The following is an 18,236-nucleotide window of genomic DNA, read 5'->3' as shown; positions in this document are numbered from 1 at the left end:
AAAAAAAAAAAAAAAAAAAAAAAAATGCACTCGAGATCCAAGGAAGAGGTCCATAAAGAAAAGGTAAACCCCCCCACAATCTGATCATGGGGTAAAATTCTTTCCTGACCCTAAATGTGGCAAAATCAGTCTAACCTCAAGTGGACGGGCAAGACCCTCTAGCCAAGAACTTCCCAGTTTTCGTCCTAGGAAATGGTTAAGCTACAACCCACAAGCACCTCCAGAAGTCAAATGTTCCCATCTGGAGGAGAGGGAGAAAGAAGTGAATCCATCCGTGTTGTGCATTTTTTTATTATGCATTTTAAAGCATGAAGAGCTACCTAAGTTTCTCTTTTCTTCTTTAACAGGGTGCAACATCGTACATCATCTTTTACCATCTACATACAAGATTTTATGAAGAGCTAAAATGTAGCCTGTAGCATCAAGAAACTTTGTTTGTGGACCAGCATGTTTCAAAAGGCAAAAACTTCAAAAAACTAGTTCCTATATTGTCATGGAATTCTAACTGATGTTAACAGGCATTATGCATCTCACCATAATATTGAGCTGATAGAGCATGGGTGGGCACAACTGTTTGGGCTGGAGGGCTACTTAAGAGTTTTGGTGAGCTGCTGTGGGCTGGGCAGGGGCAGGGGGGCTGACCCAGCCTAGAGCAATGGGTGGGGGGTAAAAAAGGGAGGTGCAAGCCATTGATCCTATCCAACCAGCTGCCAGGGGCACCGGATGGAGTAGGTGGGTAGACAGGCAGGGTCACCATGAAAACCAGCCCAGGACCTCCACAGGCAGGGGGCATTCATCTGGCCAAGTGGAGTGGGGCCAGGATCATGGGACAGTGGCAGAACGGGGAAGGGGCAAGAGCTGTAATCTGCCCCCTGTACATCCCTGCAACTTGTGCCGGTTCTGCAGGCGGGAACTCGTGGGGAATAGATCTTAGCTCTGCCCCAGGCCCCGGTCCCACACTCTCACTGCTCCAGGAGGGATCTGCTGTGAGCTGGACAGAATCCCTTGCTGGGCTGGATCTGGCCCATGAGCCATATTTTGGCCACCCCTGTGATAATGCGATAGTAAATCATTGGTTTTATGAGAAATGCAACTTCAGACTGACACACTAAGCAACATTTTACTGCATTGTGATGCTTACATCTTCTAGAATAAAGCATCCTTAAACTCCATATTATTTTTATACTCTATAATAACAACAATGTCCAGATAGAGGACAGGTGATCATTGGGCAATAGGTACATATCTACTGTGACTTCCAGCATGACACGGGTCATCAAAATGAAGACTAATCCCTGCACAGATTTCAAAACTTTGGATAGAATCTACCATATCCCTAAGTCAGTTGTTTTGATGATCAAGGCTCCTCATTAACAATTCTGAACCTAGTTTCCAGTCTAAGTTGTGCTACTTCAGATTCCAACTACCCAATGTTACACCCTGTTAATTAAAGAGGCTATAAAAAGCATCTCCCCATTGAAGGTGCTTACAGCTGGTGATCAAAATCACCACTAATTCTTCCGGGGGATTGTTGAAAGTAAAGGGCCCCGCTTGCTCCTCCCAGCCACAGTTCTCACTGGAAGACAGACCTTCCAGGCCTCTAATCCATGTTGTAGTTGGGTTCAGAACCCTTTTTAGCCTCTCAACATCCTTTAAAAAAAGCAAAAGCAAAAGCAAAAGCTGATCTCTTGCATGCTACATGCCTAGGCCACCCGTTTACTTCCGCCAGCCTTCCCCTCCAATGACTGCATTTGACCAGAACCACAGTATCATACTAACCACTTATGACTCCAAATTTGTAAAGCGTGATGGCTTTCTGGGGAAAAAGGTCTTGTAATAAGCCTATGTTGACTGGTATGAAACTATACTGCTAACTACAATTTGTTATTGAATACTGTCCATTATCTACCTTTCCATGCGTTGTATCACAACATTCATCCTGGTGAAAACCAGGAGGCACAAGTGAAAGAAAGTGTTATTGTATAACATATCTTGCATCCATATGAAGTTACCTGTACACAGTACCAATACCTTTAAATTATGTAAAACCATTCCAAACCAAATGCTTCTGATGGCAGTTTATCTTAAAATACACACCACGCACACACCTCTCTATAATGGAAAAAGAATCGCAGCAAGACTCTATTTCAAGGTATCACAACCTTTATACCAATTTCAATAATTTTCAATACACATATTTTAAGTATGCATGCATAGCACCATCCCTAGCACTATCACACAATCTGAAAGACTTACTGTCCAAATGCAATCAAATATCAGTTCAGCTAAGCTGAACTGCATTACAAAACACTGCTCTTGCTTTCCAAAGTTGTTTTTTTTTTAAACAAACTTATTTAAAAAGCTAGGAATAGCTGAAGGAAGGTGAAAGAATGGATTGCTATTCTCTTAAAAGGTTTTAATAAGCAAGTATCAGTCATGTCAAAGATACCTATACAAGAAATAATATAATTCAGAGCCAGATATTCAGCTATTTCACATTCTGGGACAGTTTTTATAGGATACAATCAGCTTTCCTTCTGTACAATACACAAAACTTTCAGTGTACAACATGTAGATGCAACTCAGTATATTAGCAAAAACAAACCAAAAAAATCCAAAACCAAAAACACATACACGCTTTATAGATGACAAAGTCAAGTAATCTTATTTCCAAAACATTCCACACACCCTAGGGTGTGACCAATAATCCAAGTTAATAGCATGTTGTATCAACAGCTTAAGCTAATGTCTTCTACAGGGAGTCTATCAATTGATTTAAGAAAAATCTAAGGACTCAGTTTCCCTACCAGGCGCAAGCTACAAGACAGAGACTTATGTCTCCATGTCACAAGCCCTATTAATTCTTGACAGAAGTCTTCATTTTTCTTCCCCAGAGTAAAAGGAGGCAATAAGTTGTGGCACTAGACCAGTTGTTTTAATTGAAACCCCATACAAAGCTCCTCATTTAGAGTTCAAATACAAGCAGCATTACATGGGCATTTTTTCCCCTTCCATTTTCTGGGCACATTTACTTTAAGCAAAAAATTAAAATGTACAGAAAGTTCCAGTCATATGTACTAACTGGGATGTCAGGATTTCTATTTACTTCTGCAGAAGTTTGTTGTAGTATAATGCAATTGTGCAATGGAAAAAAAGGGAATATATGCATGTGTACTGACGCCAAGAGATAACCAGCCTTTGACAGCATCATATAAACTAGATTTAAAGTGTTGGCTCCAAAAAGCAAGTTTTCCTTAAAAAAGCAAAACAAAACAAAAAAAGCCCAATAAAAAAAGTTCCTATAGATCAGTCTATTTTAGGTACTCATCTAAAGCATCACAATGGCTACATTTCTTTTTTTCTTTTCATTAAAATCTCCATATGTTTCCTTTTTACAAAAAGCAAAAAAGGGGCCTTATGGCTAAGTAAGCTTGGGATACAATTCTGACAGTTTCTGGTGACTTCTAGATGGAAAGTAAAAAGCTAGGCAAGGTGTTTTGTAGTGTGTATATTTCAGAGTTCTGATTCTCAAAGTTCCAATTGCTCATGGGGAACAAGCCTACAATTACTGAGAGATGGGTAATTACTAGTTGGCCCATGCTTATGCCCATATCACACACAAATGGCTCTTTTCTTAAGTTGTAATGGCATCGAAGGCCTACTTAAATAAATATGCAGAGGACAATAAAAGACCTGATAAGCCCTTCATGCTCATGGAATCCTAGAACAAATACTAGATTTTTGTGTGTGTGTGCGTGCGTGCGTGCGTGCGTGCGTGCGTGCGTGCGTGCGTGCGTGCGTGCAACAATTTCAGGGAAGGAAATAAAGTAGTATTAAAACTCCAATTCAGTACTAATTTTCAGTGGTGGTGGCCATTAAGTCTAGGTATTGAACATGCAATAATGGCTTTTTTAATAGCTATTTTCAAAACATATACAGGTTGCACAGATTTTTTACATTGGCTTTTTTTATCCCTGAAATTCATTTTAGGCTGTTTTACACTAATTAAATTTCACATCTTGGCAAATCTCTACATGGTTATAAGACTAGTAAAAGGATCCTGATTGTTTCTATATGGTTTGATTAATGGTTGTTGACTAAGCCAGAACTGTTTTCAAACTGAAGACTACACTGAACTTGTTAAGTTTTGGCTTCCTCCACACTAGCTATGGAAGCAGTGTTAGAAACTGGCTTGGTTAGAGCCAAATGCAAAATGTGGTAAGGGCAGAACCAAGTTCTTCCCCAATTAAATTGTGTGGCAGTACAATATCTTGCCCTTTTCCTGCAAGCCATCCAATTCTCAGCACTGAAGTCTCACTAGAGTCAAACTCTGAAAAATGAGATTTCATTGTGTGCATCTTTTGACCTAGAAAGACTACCAACTCTTTGAATTAATCTGCAGCTCGTTTTAACAGAGGCTTCTCCAGCATGTTAGTGGACAAAGACTCTCTCATAACATTTCCTTTTATGACTGACCATATTCATTTGCTCTTAAAAGGTGTATTAAAAAATTTCAGTGTTTGGGGCATTAATAATCTTTGTTAACATGCATCAGCTAACAAAAAGCAAGCTTAAAGAAAAATCTTAAACTTTAGATTGCCTCAGTTTTGTCACCTGGTGACAGAGGAACCACTTTACTACAACAAAGTGAAAACAAAAAAAGAGCACAGGTCTATATAAATACTTGGTTTTTCCTGCATGCTCATTCTAGGTCCAAGTCAGACACAATAAACTCTCAAAACCCACAGTCTTTCCTCCACCCCACATAACTGCCTAGATATCCAGCTACTTACAGAGGAAATGGGCAGGGTGAACCCCACTGTGTAGAGAACAGTGGATGTGATGGTACTGTCATGGTACGGATACTTGATGCTGTCATCATTACAGAGAAAGCCTCTCTGATACGGCTTTATTTTGGCCAAGTTTAGAACACCAAGGGGTAAGCCAGCTGTTGGGGGAAAAAAACACAAATGGTTAAATCAAAATTCACATGTAAGCGGATACAGAGGAAGCTACTGAACATGCAAAAACTCAGGTTTTCCCACCCATCCCACCAGTGACTTGCAAATTTAAAAAAAAAAAAAAAATCATGTCATGCACACACTTATCCACCATTGTTACAACCAATATGAAAGTTTCTTAATTAGGGGCCATCCACAATGTCACCTGCCAACAACTGCATAAGTTGGAGAAAAGTACAGAATTCAGAATCCTTTGATTAAAATGTTCCCACGCACAAAGTTCTAGCTCAAGAAATTAATACACCACCTATACATTACTGCAACTTTCATTCGGGATAATAATTGGTGCATCTACACATGTTTTTACACGCACCTAAACTTTATGTGCATTACGGCAATTTAGGTGCATGTGCTTTTGCAGGCATCAAATTTAGGCATGAATAACCTAAAAATCTTGATTTTTAAGGCACATTAAGGATGCATACATGTAGACCCATACCCTTAATGTACTTTTCATTGGGCACATCTACACATGCCGATTGTAAAGGCAAAATCTGGCCCTATTTCTTCCTTCCACTCCCCATAATGTTGGCTTCTGACTGAATTGCCAAAGCTGTTCTTATTTCAAGTAGAGCTGACAAGCAAAGACTACGAGTGACCAAGAACGTTTTGTTAAGATCCCCTCAGGTGAAAAAAAAAGGATAAGTGAAAATAAATAGATAAGTTAGCATATCATACAAATGGTTCTAAAAGAAGAGAGGGAAAAAAAAAACCTTTCAGACAAACAGGAAATTTGTATACCTTGAATTGACCTCAAGTCAAAAGTCAGTCCAATTTGTATATCTTTAAGAAAGAGACTTTATGCAATTACGAGACTTTAAAAGTGGGACTCCTACAAGATGTGATCCTACATATTTAGGACACATTTGTTTGCATCAGACCCCAAATTCTAATTTCCTCCTCTTTTACATTTCAGGCTGGCTCATCAAAAACAAGAACTTTCTCAATTAGCTTATTAAGATGAACTTTCACAGTTGTGGTCAGCCTGTATGCTTTACTGCTGGGTTACTGAAGGCCATTTACATGCAGATATACAAGACGGTTCACTATTGTTTTCTGCTTATTTCCCTACAAAGTAACTTCTGGACTTTCTCCATTCTTTCTCCCTTATGTAATTTTGTATATAATAAACTGATAAATAGTCAAGATTAATGATTTTTAAAAAAAGAAAAACAGCCATCACTGAACATCTTTCTGCTGGGCAATTAGTATACAGAGAACCTTACATGTCAACTGTTAACGCTTGATCAGCTGAAGTCAAAAAGCATGGTTAGTTTAGAATTTTCTTATGTTTCTTAAAAACAGGTAATAAACTATACAAAAATACTGGTCACCATATCAACATGAATATAAATACGTTACTTAACCCAGCCTTAATAGACAACATAAGAATCCATTTCCAAACCCGGCTGGAGGACCAGGGGGGGGATTATGCCAGCTGCTTTCCAAATAAAGCCATGTTCATTAAATTCTTAATGAGACTCCCTAGATCATCCCAGTTAGAGTGCCCTGACAATGTGACAACTGGTAAGAGACTCACACAATACCTAGAGTTCACAAATCTTAAATCCATGGAGTGTTGCCACCTTCAAGGAGTTACACTACGCCCCTTGCATTACCATGGTAATATGACAAAAGAGGAGGCTACAATGGTCTTCTATTGCTGAGGCTACAAGGTTATTTACTAAACTCTTCTTCCTTGTTTTACAAAGGTCATAATAAACAATAGTTAGAAACATTTATAAGAGATAAGGCAGTCATAATTATTGTAGTAGCGAACATGGGGGGGGAGCACAAAAGCACTGCTGTTCTTAGAACAGTAATAGTACAAAAATCCAAAAATTTTCCTCACGAAATTAAATTAAAAAAAAATAGTGCCACATGTCGACTTGAATTGGTGATACTTATTTCTTTGAATAGACTTGACACTGCAAAGTTGCCATAGGAATTTCATAGCTAGGGTCCAATTCTGCAGACAAGCAGTCAGACAAATGCATTTTTATGATCAAAGTGCAGCATAAAAAGTATGCATGCACGCTGAAAGGCTAGGCTAGTCTTACAAGTATTGATCTTGGTGATTAGATCTGTAGGAGCTTATGGGCTCCTGTGAAGTACCAATGAACTTGTTCCAGAAGAAATGTGAAATCCTATAGATAGGCTATATCCTATCCTGTTAGGTTTTACAGTCTGGGGCCAGCAGAAGTATTTGCTGAAGTCTGAACATCAAACCAAGTAATACTGCTGGGAAGCAGACAATTACAGTCACTTAAAAATCATGTACTTAACTCAGGGGCAGGCAATTATTTTGGGCAGAGGGCTGCTTACTGAGTTTTGGCAAGCCATCGAGGGCTCCATGACAGGTAGCCCAGGGCAGATAAATATTAAATTTTCTAAATTTTTTTGGGGCCCCGCGGGCCAGATAAACAGCCTGGTGGGCCACATTTTACCCACCCCTGACTTAGCTAGATAAGGACTCTCAATGGGCAACACACTACCCTGCCAATGGCTTTGTGTACCCTATACAAGCATCTGGCAGGACAGAAAAAACTGAGTACAGACCCGAAAGTTCTTCAGTGTTGCTTAAGTCCACTAAAATCAAATATACTAGGGTACCTGCAGTAAAGTTGTGACCTCATTGATATTAAAGGAATTTCGCCATGATTTTTGGTTTACTTATCATAGTTTAAGCTGTTCTTTAGAAAGCATTCACATTTGACCTCCAGCATCTCCCTCCCCTCACTTTGGTCCTCAAGAGCACACAATGATCTGTGCAGGTCTCTTAAGAGAACATTAAAAAGCTCACTCAATACCACAAGACTTAATACAGACATGGTGGCAAAATGAGCAAGGATGCTTAAAATGTTGAAGGAGCACACATTTTGTTAAGGAAATGTTTGTTTTGGAGTCCCAGGTCATAAACTTATGAGCAAGTCAGGGAAAACCGAAGGGTGCTTGTAGATGTGCTGCGAAGCTGCTCTACCACTGTAATTACAGCATGCCAGAGCAGATTCAATTAAATAGACCCTGCTGGAATGTGGCAGTTACCACATTCCAGCCAACCTCTGCATCCCTGCACTTCAAAATGGCAGTGGGGGCACCTGAACAGCTTGTTTGACAGGCTTTAGTTCAAGTGTCCCCACTGCCGTTTTGAAACACGGGAACACTGATACATGAGATGCTGCAGCACTTTAACTAAAGCATGTTCTGGAGCCACACTAATTAAAAGCACCCTCCCCCTGCAACCAACACCACCCCTAGAGCATGTGTAAAAGTGCCACAAGGTTCAGAAATAGCGTGTTAGGTTTTTTTGGCAAACCGAAGGCCATACTGCTGCACAGAACTTGAAATTAAAGGGTTTAATTGTATAACCTTCAGCAGTAAAAGATCAAGCCTACTTCACAAAAAAGAAAGAAAGAAACTGTAGGATATTTCGTCTTTCAAGTATTTCTTTTGTCTGACGTGTAACAGATGAAGTGTCAGAGAACTCGGCTTAAAAAAAAAACAAAAAACCAAACATGTAAATGGTGACAAAATCTGGTTAAATTTTTCTTCTCTCAATTGCTGCCTTATTTTTTATAGAAGCCTCTCTCTGGGATAATTCCTGGTTTTGGAAAAAGTTCTCACAGATTTTTATGGTGCCTCTGCATTTAAATATAAACACCTCATTTTTATTCCTTTCTGGGTTTTCCTTTTCCATTTTAAAAATAATGCGCCTTGTTCTGCTGTATAAAAAATGCCACCAAATAAAAAACCTTGATTATGTTAGGACTGAAAAAGCACTTTCTAAACAGTGTTTAGGTAGCACATACAGTGTTAAGAAACTGGAAAGTATGTTTACTTTTAAACCATAAGCTACTATAAAAAGCAGCAAATGAGAGGGTTGGGCTGGTCGAGGCCAGTTTCACAAAAGTCCCTCCACATTCACTTGTACTCTGTGCTACACCAAGACTTTAAATATATATTTAATGTGAGAAACTGGAAAGGTCAGTGGGGCAAGCATTCCAGTCTCTACCTTTGCCTGCTTTCAGTCTAATACCTTAGGTTAGCTATAAAGTGTGCATACACCATTTAGACTGTAGTAGAATTATACATAGAATCTCTCTTTCAAGTTGCCCAGCAACTAGGAAGGGCATTTGCTAGGGGGGAAAAAAACCAAAACAAACAAACAAAATCTGGTTGGGAACAAACAATTTTTTTTTCTATTATTATTGCTCATTGTGGTGAAAGAGGGTGTCATCTTGAGTCAATACAGATGCTCCTGAGATTCTCACAGGAACCTGAAACAATCTGGCACTGTAGTACAGACCATTGACCTTACCTCCAAGCATCAAGTACTTCAGTTCCTACAGACTCTAAAGGGACCAGAGGATGCTCACCACTCCTGAAGAGTACGTAGCTATTCAGATCTTTTTTCCTTAGTGCAGTGAAGAGGAGTTTTTCAATGCATACAGTGAAAAAGGAAAAACAAACCTAGCAGAAGAACATGAGAGTTTGTGCATCACCGACACTGCAGTAGAATTACACTACTGATTCTCAAGTGGGATGCCATGGGGGAAAGCTAGCTAAGCCAAAAAGAGCACAGCCCTCGACTTCCCAACAGCCCCTACTTTAAATTGCCCCTAGACTCCAAATAGCATACCCTGCTACAGGTGACCAGATGCAGGGCCATGTGTTTTCAGCCCAGCTCATTCACCTGCCCTTCCCATGCTCTTGGAGCTGGTGGGAGGGGCAGCAGGGGCAGGTGGCTCCTGCATTTAAGTCTTCAGAGGAGTGGCCACAGCATCAAGGACTGCACTCATCCCCTCAGACTGGGTCCAGGGCAGGAAGGGTGAAGTTAACAGAAGGAATGGGACACAACAGAATTCTGCTCCCACCACCTTCACTTAACACCAGCAACCACTGTTATCCCCTCCTGCAAGGATATCTGACTCCTTCAGGGAGTCAGCCACCCCAAACCACCCCCTCCAAGCAGCCCCTGCCAGTGCCAAGCACCATGCATCAAGCTATGCTCTTGGGGTGCCCTCCCTGTTGCTACTGCCTGCCCTGCCAGATCTTTTAAAGCATGCACAGTATGCAAGAAGATAAGTATGGGAAAAAGTAAATTTGTATTTAAACAGGGTGCCACAAAATTCTAAAGAATTCAGGAAGGATGCCTCCAGTCTGAAAAGACTGAATAGCACAGTAAAGCTAGCCTTTCTTGTGTGCTAACCCACATCTTATCATCAAGCAACTGCTTCCTTCCTTACCCAACCAGAATCGGTTCTCGTCTGACTTTCAGCTGCAAGGAAGACTTAATACTATCTTCTTTTGGACCACAAACCACTAGGATCCTTTGCAGAGCCTAATCAGGACAATGAACAAAAGCAATTCAGCAACAAGTTATTTTATGAGGTTCTGAACACCCTGGACTGCTGCAGCCCATAACTGCTTTAAAAAACAAACAAACAAAAAAACCCACGGCTTCCCTAGATCAAAGCTTCTAAGTATTTTGGAAGTTACTAGCCATCTCCTGCCATTTGTTACCCTCCCTTAAAACCTAAGAGCAGCAGACCCTGGCCTGTCAAACTACCAGAGGCTTGGACCTTGCTCATACTTCAGAGTACTGTGGAAGTAGCATACCCCCCTTTTAAAATCATCTTATAGGCTGCCCAGCAAATGGCATACAGTCAAATATAAGGGTACAGAAGGGTTGCTGAGACATAGGCCATGTGTAAATTAGATAAGGGGCATGCATGCATGACATGGTGTTTGCATGCAGTGGTGGCATACTGAGCACTAATTCTAGCCGCTGTAGCATATTTGTTGGCAAAGTGAGCCTTAAATGACTTGTAGATCAGCAAACTAAAACTCGGAGGAGTTTTAGTTTGCTGTGTCCCAATTGCAAAGCTAACCACCAGGCTCCTGGCAGCTCAGGGACTCTGCAGGAAGTCTGTGCAGGAAGTCTGGCAGCAGCCCAGGAAGACAGGCTCTGCCGAAGGGAAAAAAGAAAAAAGGTGGTGAGCCCAATTCCCCCCCAGAGCCTGCCTCACCTGCACAGGGGCCCAGTGCTCCCCTCTGCAGCTGTCCCCTGGACCCCCGAGCTGGGTGCCTATGGGTGGGTGCGGCCCCCATGGGGGCTGCTGCGGCAGGAAGCACCATGCCCCTCTGCAGCCCAGGGACCAGTCTACGCGCCAGGAGCTGGCCTTCCCTGCCCCACTGCCAAAGAGGCAGGTAAGTTCAGGAGTATGCACAACATGGGGGTTTAAAAAAGGGCCCCAAATTGAAGTGGCTTTTTTAAAAACCCACTGCTTCAATTTAGGGCCCCCATTTTAAAGACTGTGGGCATGTGTAGATGAAAAGACAGACAAGAATAAAATGGAAACATAGCATGAAGAAGTGCTATGACCCATGTTTTGAAGGAGTGGGGAAGGTAGCCAAACATTTGCAAGTGGTAGAGTTATGTACAGACAAGAATGCTTATGAAACAGTCACGCCAGACCAGCATGATTTATATAGTGCTATTAAAAACAAGTGGGAAGCTATTCTTATTCAGCTGCTGGACTAACAGAAGCTAGTGGGCAATACAGGATCCTTAGGATTGTGATCACTACAGATCATAAGTACCTCCATGGACTCCAAGGGCAGGAATTCATCTTTGTTGAACAGACAAAATTTAGCATGATAACAGCAAAGGAAGAAAGGAAGGATGGTAAAGAGAAGTCACTGTTTTTAGAGTTCCCCATTCTGCAGAAAGAGGAATGGCAAAACACTGATTAGCCAAAGAAATAAAAATTAAAATTAGAAAAAGAAAAAAAAAAAAAAGATTAAAAAAAATTTAAGTTAAGAAGGCTGTTTAATGCAACTTAATTGTTAAATAACAACAGCTCAATTAAGAACCAAATATTTACCAAAAGCATGTTGGGAAATACAAACTCAGTGCATTAAATCAAACATCAGTTATTTTTCCCCTCAAAAACAGAAGAGAAATGCAAGCCAAATCTTTCATATTTACAGTTGCAGCCACTACAGTGTTCAACATTTTAGTTAAAGCCATACTGTTCAGATTAGTGGCAGTTGTGTTTAAATGTTTTCAAGCCTTATAAATGAAAAACCTCACCCTAATTTAGAGTGTGATGAACCCTAGGAAATCATTCTGACACTGAAGAATCAATATATCTTGGCATGGATACACTTATCAACTTTAAATAGCACAAAAAGCCCACACACACTTATGATTAGCCACTGTTCTTACTCAGGAGCATGTTGTAGCTGACCAAGATACTCCAGCATTCACTGATGCCGGAAAACATTCACAGGAGACAGCACTAGACTCTGACAGTTTTCAGAACTGCTCCATTTTGCTTAGAGATTCCAGAATTTATTTTACAGTTAGATTAAGACAGAAATTTTTAGAGATCTTCCATTTCTGGAGCATGTTAGTCACCAACATTTTACAGCTCAAAAGGAGAAAGATTCCTGCCTTTTTCTATCACTGGCCTTTCCTCTTTCTGTGACATTTTTAGAAAGATAAAAGAAAATGCATTATGAAGTAGCATTAGCACAATATTCTGTACGGAAGCAATATCCAAAGGAATGCCACAAGACAAGGTTATGAACAGTAAGCTTCTAGCACATGCTGTTATTCAGCATGAGGCAACAGCCTGGCAGTACCCATGAAGTGCTATTGTTATCCAGAGCGTGACACTTCCCCCATCCCCAACTTAAATAGTTCCAAGTAAAGCAGACGTTGTGCATACACATGTGCTATTAACCCAGCTGTTTCTTTAGTTCTTTTTAAATATGCCATATCACTGATTAGCATTTGCTCTGAGCCAATGTAGATGAGTTACCAAAGAAAATTCTGGGAAATAATGTCCATGAAGTCTATAGCTTTAATATAAACTTTCTATATGAAGTGTTGTAATATTGAGAACAGATCAGTTAGCTAGCTATAATATAGATTTTACAGTACATGGAAAAAATTCCATGCTATTATTAATCAGTCACAAAAGGAAGAAGGAACTAAATGGATTTTATTACCAAGTAGTTTTATTACCAAAACTCAAAAGTGAATATACAGCTTATTGGAAGAGCTGCAGCAGATTAGGAAGAGGGTGATGAAGAAGAGATACATGAATGAACTATGATTTTCCCCAACACAAAAAAAGTGGACTGATCTAGGCTGCAGTGTTCTGAATCAGTACACCCAAGCAGACCACATTCATGTTTGTCCAGCTTAGAATCCACTCCTCCACGTATCACAAGGGATTGCACAAAGATGGCGCGTACCTCACTGAGCTCATTTAAGCCCAATTACCTCATGCCTATGGCAGGGGACCAGACTTGATGATCTTACAGGTCCCTTCTGGTCCTACTATTCTGTAAATTGTATTAGCAAACATGTAGACATGCCAAGGCACATTAATGCAGTATGTCTACTGACCTGTAGCCAACTTTAAATTACAAAAATCAGTCCGCACACCCACATTAATGCACCTTAGTGCGTGAACATTTGGATATCTGCCTTAAAAAAAAAAAAAAATCACCTTAAACGTGTATTAGGCATGCGTAAACGCGCATGTAGATACACCCACTGAATATTAACCCTCCCTCCCCATTACAACCTGACAGACACTACATTCAAACTACTTTCACTCTCCATGCATGCAACTGATTTTTTAAACTGTAGAGAGCCACAAAAGGCTTTCCCTTCCCATAGGGCTTAAGAATATAAACACAATGCTCTGTTAAACATGGTTTTTCAGAGTCAGATTTTATAGCAAACAGCATTAAAGAGCTACAATTTCCCTGAGCACAGGAGGCCTTCCCAAAGTCTATGCCATCATTCCATGCTTTGCATATTACTGTGCTACAGCATGTACAAGCTTATGCTAGTTGCAACCATGCTTTTCCTGGATGACCTAGGGTTTTCATAACCTAAGTCATTATTGAAATAGTATGCATGTTGGGGGGAGGGCAGATTCAACCAGGGTGCTGTCAAGGTGCCCGAGGGTGCCACATCTTTTCAAGGGTGCTATCATGTGCCATGCAGTGTTTGCAGTCTAGAAGTGCTAACATGATTATCCCAGAGATTTCAAATGGGAATTCACAGTGTTAAAACACACTTTGACCTGCTCTGGTCTGAGTTCTTTGCAACAGAATTGCTCTATTGTTTTTCCATAGTAAAAACCAAAAAAAAAAAAGAATGCTATGAGCTGGCACATTCTGAGGGGTGCCTCAAGTCTGTAACAGTGGTCCTCAACTTAACTCATTCAGAGGAGTTGGTCTATACAGCTTCTGCTGCCCTGCCCACATTCTTCTTAGAATGCATTTTTGCTTTTGAAGCTGAGCAAGTTCATTCAGTCAAGGCTCAAACCTCTACATAAACACTGTACTTTATGTTTGAATACACAAAAATATTACTACTATATTAAATCCATCTTCAACTTGTACATTTATGACTAAAAAGAAGTTGGCAATAGGACCATCTCAGGGAGCAAGTGTTTAGATTCAACAATATTTCCTTTACACAGGCTAAATATCTCCCCCCTTGAACATTAACAGGAGCACTATAAACATTTATCAGTAGATCAACAACAGCCATACCATATATGCTTCAGATGTCAGTTAATAAGCACAAGCTCTCTTTGTGAAGAAAATTTCAGTTTAAGCATATGATCACAGCAACATTAGAGAATAACAATTATTGGTGAAGTCTCAATTCTCAGAGCAAAAATTAGGATTTCAAAGAATGAAAACAGCTTTAGAAATACCTTCAGCGTTCCCCCTCTTCCCCTTTTGGCTTCAAACTAGTTACTTTTAAACGTGCCCTGCAAAGGATACACAAGAAACTTGAATTTATGCCCTCTTTTGCTGTTTAAACTTAAACTTGCTATTAAAGTTAGGAGAGACAGAAAATTAAAAAACCCCCCACCCAATCTGACATTTAAGACAGTTAGAAGGCTATGCCTAGGTAATGACATTCAAAATGCCCAAAGCAGAATTGATCCAAGCTGCACCGTTTTCTGTAAGCGACATAGTTTAAAAATCAGTAGTCAACAGAACACTTGCGCTTGAGGGGGGAGGAGTTATGTGCAAAATCTTAGACGTTCTGCCATTTTTAAGCCAGTCTGTGTTGCCCAAACCTCTATGTTACAGGTATAGACTGGTTTCTGATCACTTACACCAATAAAATTGGTAAAATAATGTCTGTACCTGGCTTAAATGCTGTAATTTGTGTGGTAGTTGCCACACAACTTTTCCAGTGAAAAAGTTTAACCCTTAGTGGTACCAAATCTAATTTGAATTAGAACCAAGAAGTAGTTGTGCCCAGCTTTGACCCCACCATCCCATGTGTTTCTTCAGAGTGCACACTCCATCATGGAACAGCATATCACAGCTCAGAGGGACTAGAATTCTTTAAGTCTAGATTACATCTGTATTGCTTCAGAAATACTAAGCAAGGCAGTTAATTTGCATCTACACAATAGAGAAAGATATCAGGTGTTGGTATAGCATTAATGATTTTTCTTTTTGGCACAAATCAATCTAGGGTTTGGAATCTATTGTGAACCACATAAGTGCTTTTGCAGGTTTTTGAAGATACAGTAAGAAACTACCAATGCCTTCATTTAAAAGAAAGGACATTCTCAGACTTCAGCTTAAAACTTACAGAGCTCATCCCCTAGGAGAGAAGGCCACACAACGTCATCATATTAAAATGGCTTGCCATACTATCTTTTGTTATGATTTAAAACAAAAGAACCCAAAAACACCACCACAGAACATCCAATACTTATTTACATTTATATTGCAAGTTTATTCTGACACGTGGCTGGAATTCCAGCCACATGTCAGTTTATACACGACCACAGCATTGCCACCATGTTGATGTAACATACACTGGAAAACATATTTTAAGGGAGTCCTGTTTCTCATGCACACACGATCACCGTGACAACTGCAATGGTCATCTGTGATTAACTGGAAGATGGCAGATAAATTTGTCACTAACTTGAGGTGGGATGGTAAGGCTAGGTCTATATGTCCCCCTCCCTCCCCCCACAAAAAAAAAGGTTAAATAAAGGTTTGTATGTTCCATGAATAAAGTTCTTGGGTTTTTGGGGTTTTTTTTAAAATCTAGTCAGCATCATTAGTGTTTCTCAATACCTCTGAAATCCAGACAATTGTGTTTCAGAAGCCTACTGAAGGCAATAGAAGTATTTTCCACAGGCTTCAGCAGGTTTGGGAAAGGCCCCAATTTTCAGTAAAGTAGATTCTCAAGGGATAAGGCACAGAAACTCCATTTTCAGATATGGAAGAGCAGACTAGACAGAGCGTGCAGATGGAACAGAGTTGAGTAGGGGTGCACCGATAGAGATTTTGGGGGCTGATACTGATAGCTAGCTGATATTTAAGGAGGTATATCAGCCAATACTGATCCAATTTCTGGGGTAGGGGGCTCCCGCCACTGCATGCATCCTGGGAGGGCCCCTGGATCTGTGTGGGGTGGGCAGTTTGCAGCTGTGGGCTAGAGCCAGGGCTGCACCAGACTCATCTCAGTGGAGGGCTGGGCTTGGGCCAGGCAGCAACCACCACAAATTTTGCCATAGCCCCGCTCCCAGTACTGCTACAGCCCGCCCAGAGCACCCCCAGCTCATCCCCACCTCACGTACCAGGAAGAGCTAGGGTTATGCCAAGCAGGTGGCGGTGGCGCTGGGAGAGGGGCTACAGCAAAATCTGGGGTGGCTGCAGCCCCCTCTGTAGCCCCCCTCCCAGCCCTGCTGCTGCCCACCCCAAGCCCAGCTCCCACCGAGAAGAGCCCAGCGCAGCCCTGGCTCTAGCCCACAGCTGCAGCCCACCCTGCACAGATCTAAGGGAACAACTAAATAGCTTCTTCTCTTCAGCAGAAAACCATTTCTCATTAAGACAAGCCTGTTCTGACTGACAGCTGTCCAGCTAATTTCTACTTGGCACTTTGAAGTCCGACACCCTTACAAATGATGTCACTCAGTCTTGACTGCATTAGACCTCCTTTGAAGCAAGGCCCCCTAAGTCTTGCTCCCTTATGTATATTTGAGAAGTCCTGTATATTCTATAAGCCAAGACGGATAGGGGCTTGAATAACATTGAGTATTTGCGTAAGTTAGACATATTTCTCTATTTGGGAGGAAAGAAAGATTTTGAAGCATACAGGAAGGGAGATGGGTCTGTAATTTAGACCACTTATGTTTTCTAAGGCAGAAGGATATTTTGCCTGTAAACAAAGATATACAGCACAATTATCTTCTAAGTAGGCTCCTGCCCACAGCTCTGGAGACATGCATAGCAAGCACTACAGGAGACCAGCACAAGCATGCACAGAATGCAGATGCTATATAGTTCTACGCTACAGGAACTCCTCTGCCACACCTTTTGATTAGCAGTGCAGAGATTTGCAGCTCATCTTTTTCAGTACTAAAGGAAGAGTGAATGTGTGAAAAAGGTTACTACATAGGCATATGAACGGATTAAAATAGCATTCTCTGAACATGAAGAAACAGCATTTTTTTTAAAGCAGAAGAGACTTCTTTGTATTTGAATAAGCCAAAACATAACGGAACTGTCTGTCCAGCCACCCTCAAGAAGAGCAACCCAGCTGAAACAGCAGTCTCTTGCTCCTCTAGCTAGGGGAATAAGTCCTAGTCCCCTAACACTACTACCATTGCCTCGCTCTCTAAACACACTCTCCCTGGAAGGAGACAGACAAGCAGCTATAGCCTAAGCAATAGTAGCTCAAAAGACTACATATAAATAAAAAGAATTAATGTATTTATGGTCCCTTAAGTGGTTAGTCTTCTTCAACATACGACCATGAAATGAGCTGAGGGATCAGATCAAGTTAATGTCCTAAAGCTTGAGAGGGGAAGTGGAGAGGGATGGGAAACAACCCAACCCACACTGACGAAGACTTCCCCTACTAAAGAGTGGAGACTCTCAGTATTTAACTCAAATTCAAGTAGAGGGTCTTCAGATTTCTCTAGCACTAGGATCATGTAGGCCATACGAGCAGCTCAAAGCAAGACCCAAGGATGTATGAAGACAATGAAGAAGTTTGACATCACATAAGAGTTAAGAAGAAAACTCTCTCATGAGGGACTAATAGAAATCAAGACCTTCCAGAAAGACCCACACTCTCTATTACACGTGCTACCAAAACCTGTGTTCCCCCATGGACTGGCTCAAAAAAAAAAAAAA

General features: G+C 40.9%; 1 protein-coding gene across 1 annotated transcript in view; it reads right to left on the bottom strand.

Moving 5' to 3' along the window:
• PLPP1 (phospholipid phosphatase 1) overlaps positions 1 to 18,236 on the bottom strand; it is a gene marked incomplete at its 5' end in the record, with an annotated part of 105,955 nt that overhangs the window by 85,197 nt on the left and 2,522 nt on the right. Inside the window, one exon of the mRNA XM_019518258.1 lies at positions 4,794 to 4,948. Coding sequence (XP_019373803.1) covers positions 4,794 to 4,948 — 155 coding nt within the window. The remainder of the gene's footprint in view (positions 1 to 4,793; positions 4,949 to 18,236) is intronic.

The sequence above is a fragment of the Gavialis gangeticus genome, unplaced genomic scaffold, assembly GCF_001723915.1.
Source record: "Gavialis gangeticus isolate Ggan-Ray unplaced genomic scaffold, GavGan_comp1, whole genome shotgun sequence".
Classification (NCBI taxonomy): Eukaryota; Metazoa; Chordata; order Crocodylia; family Gavialidae; genus Gavialis; species Gavialis gangeticus.
This window is presented reverse-complemented; position numbering and strand designations above follow the sequence as displayed.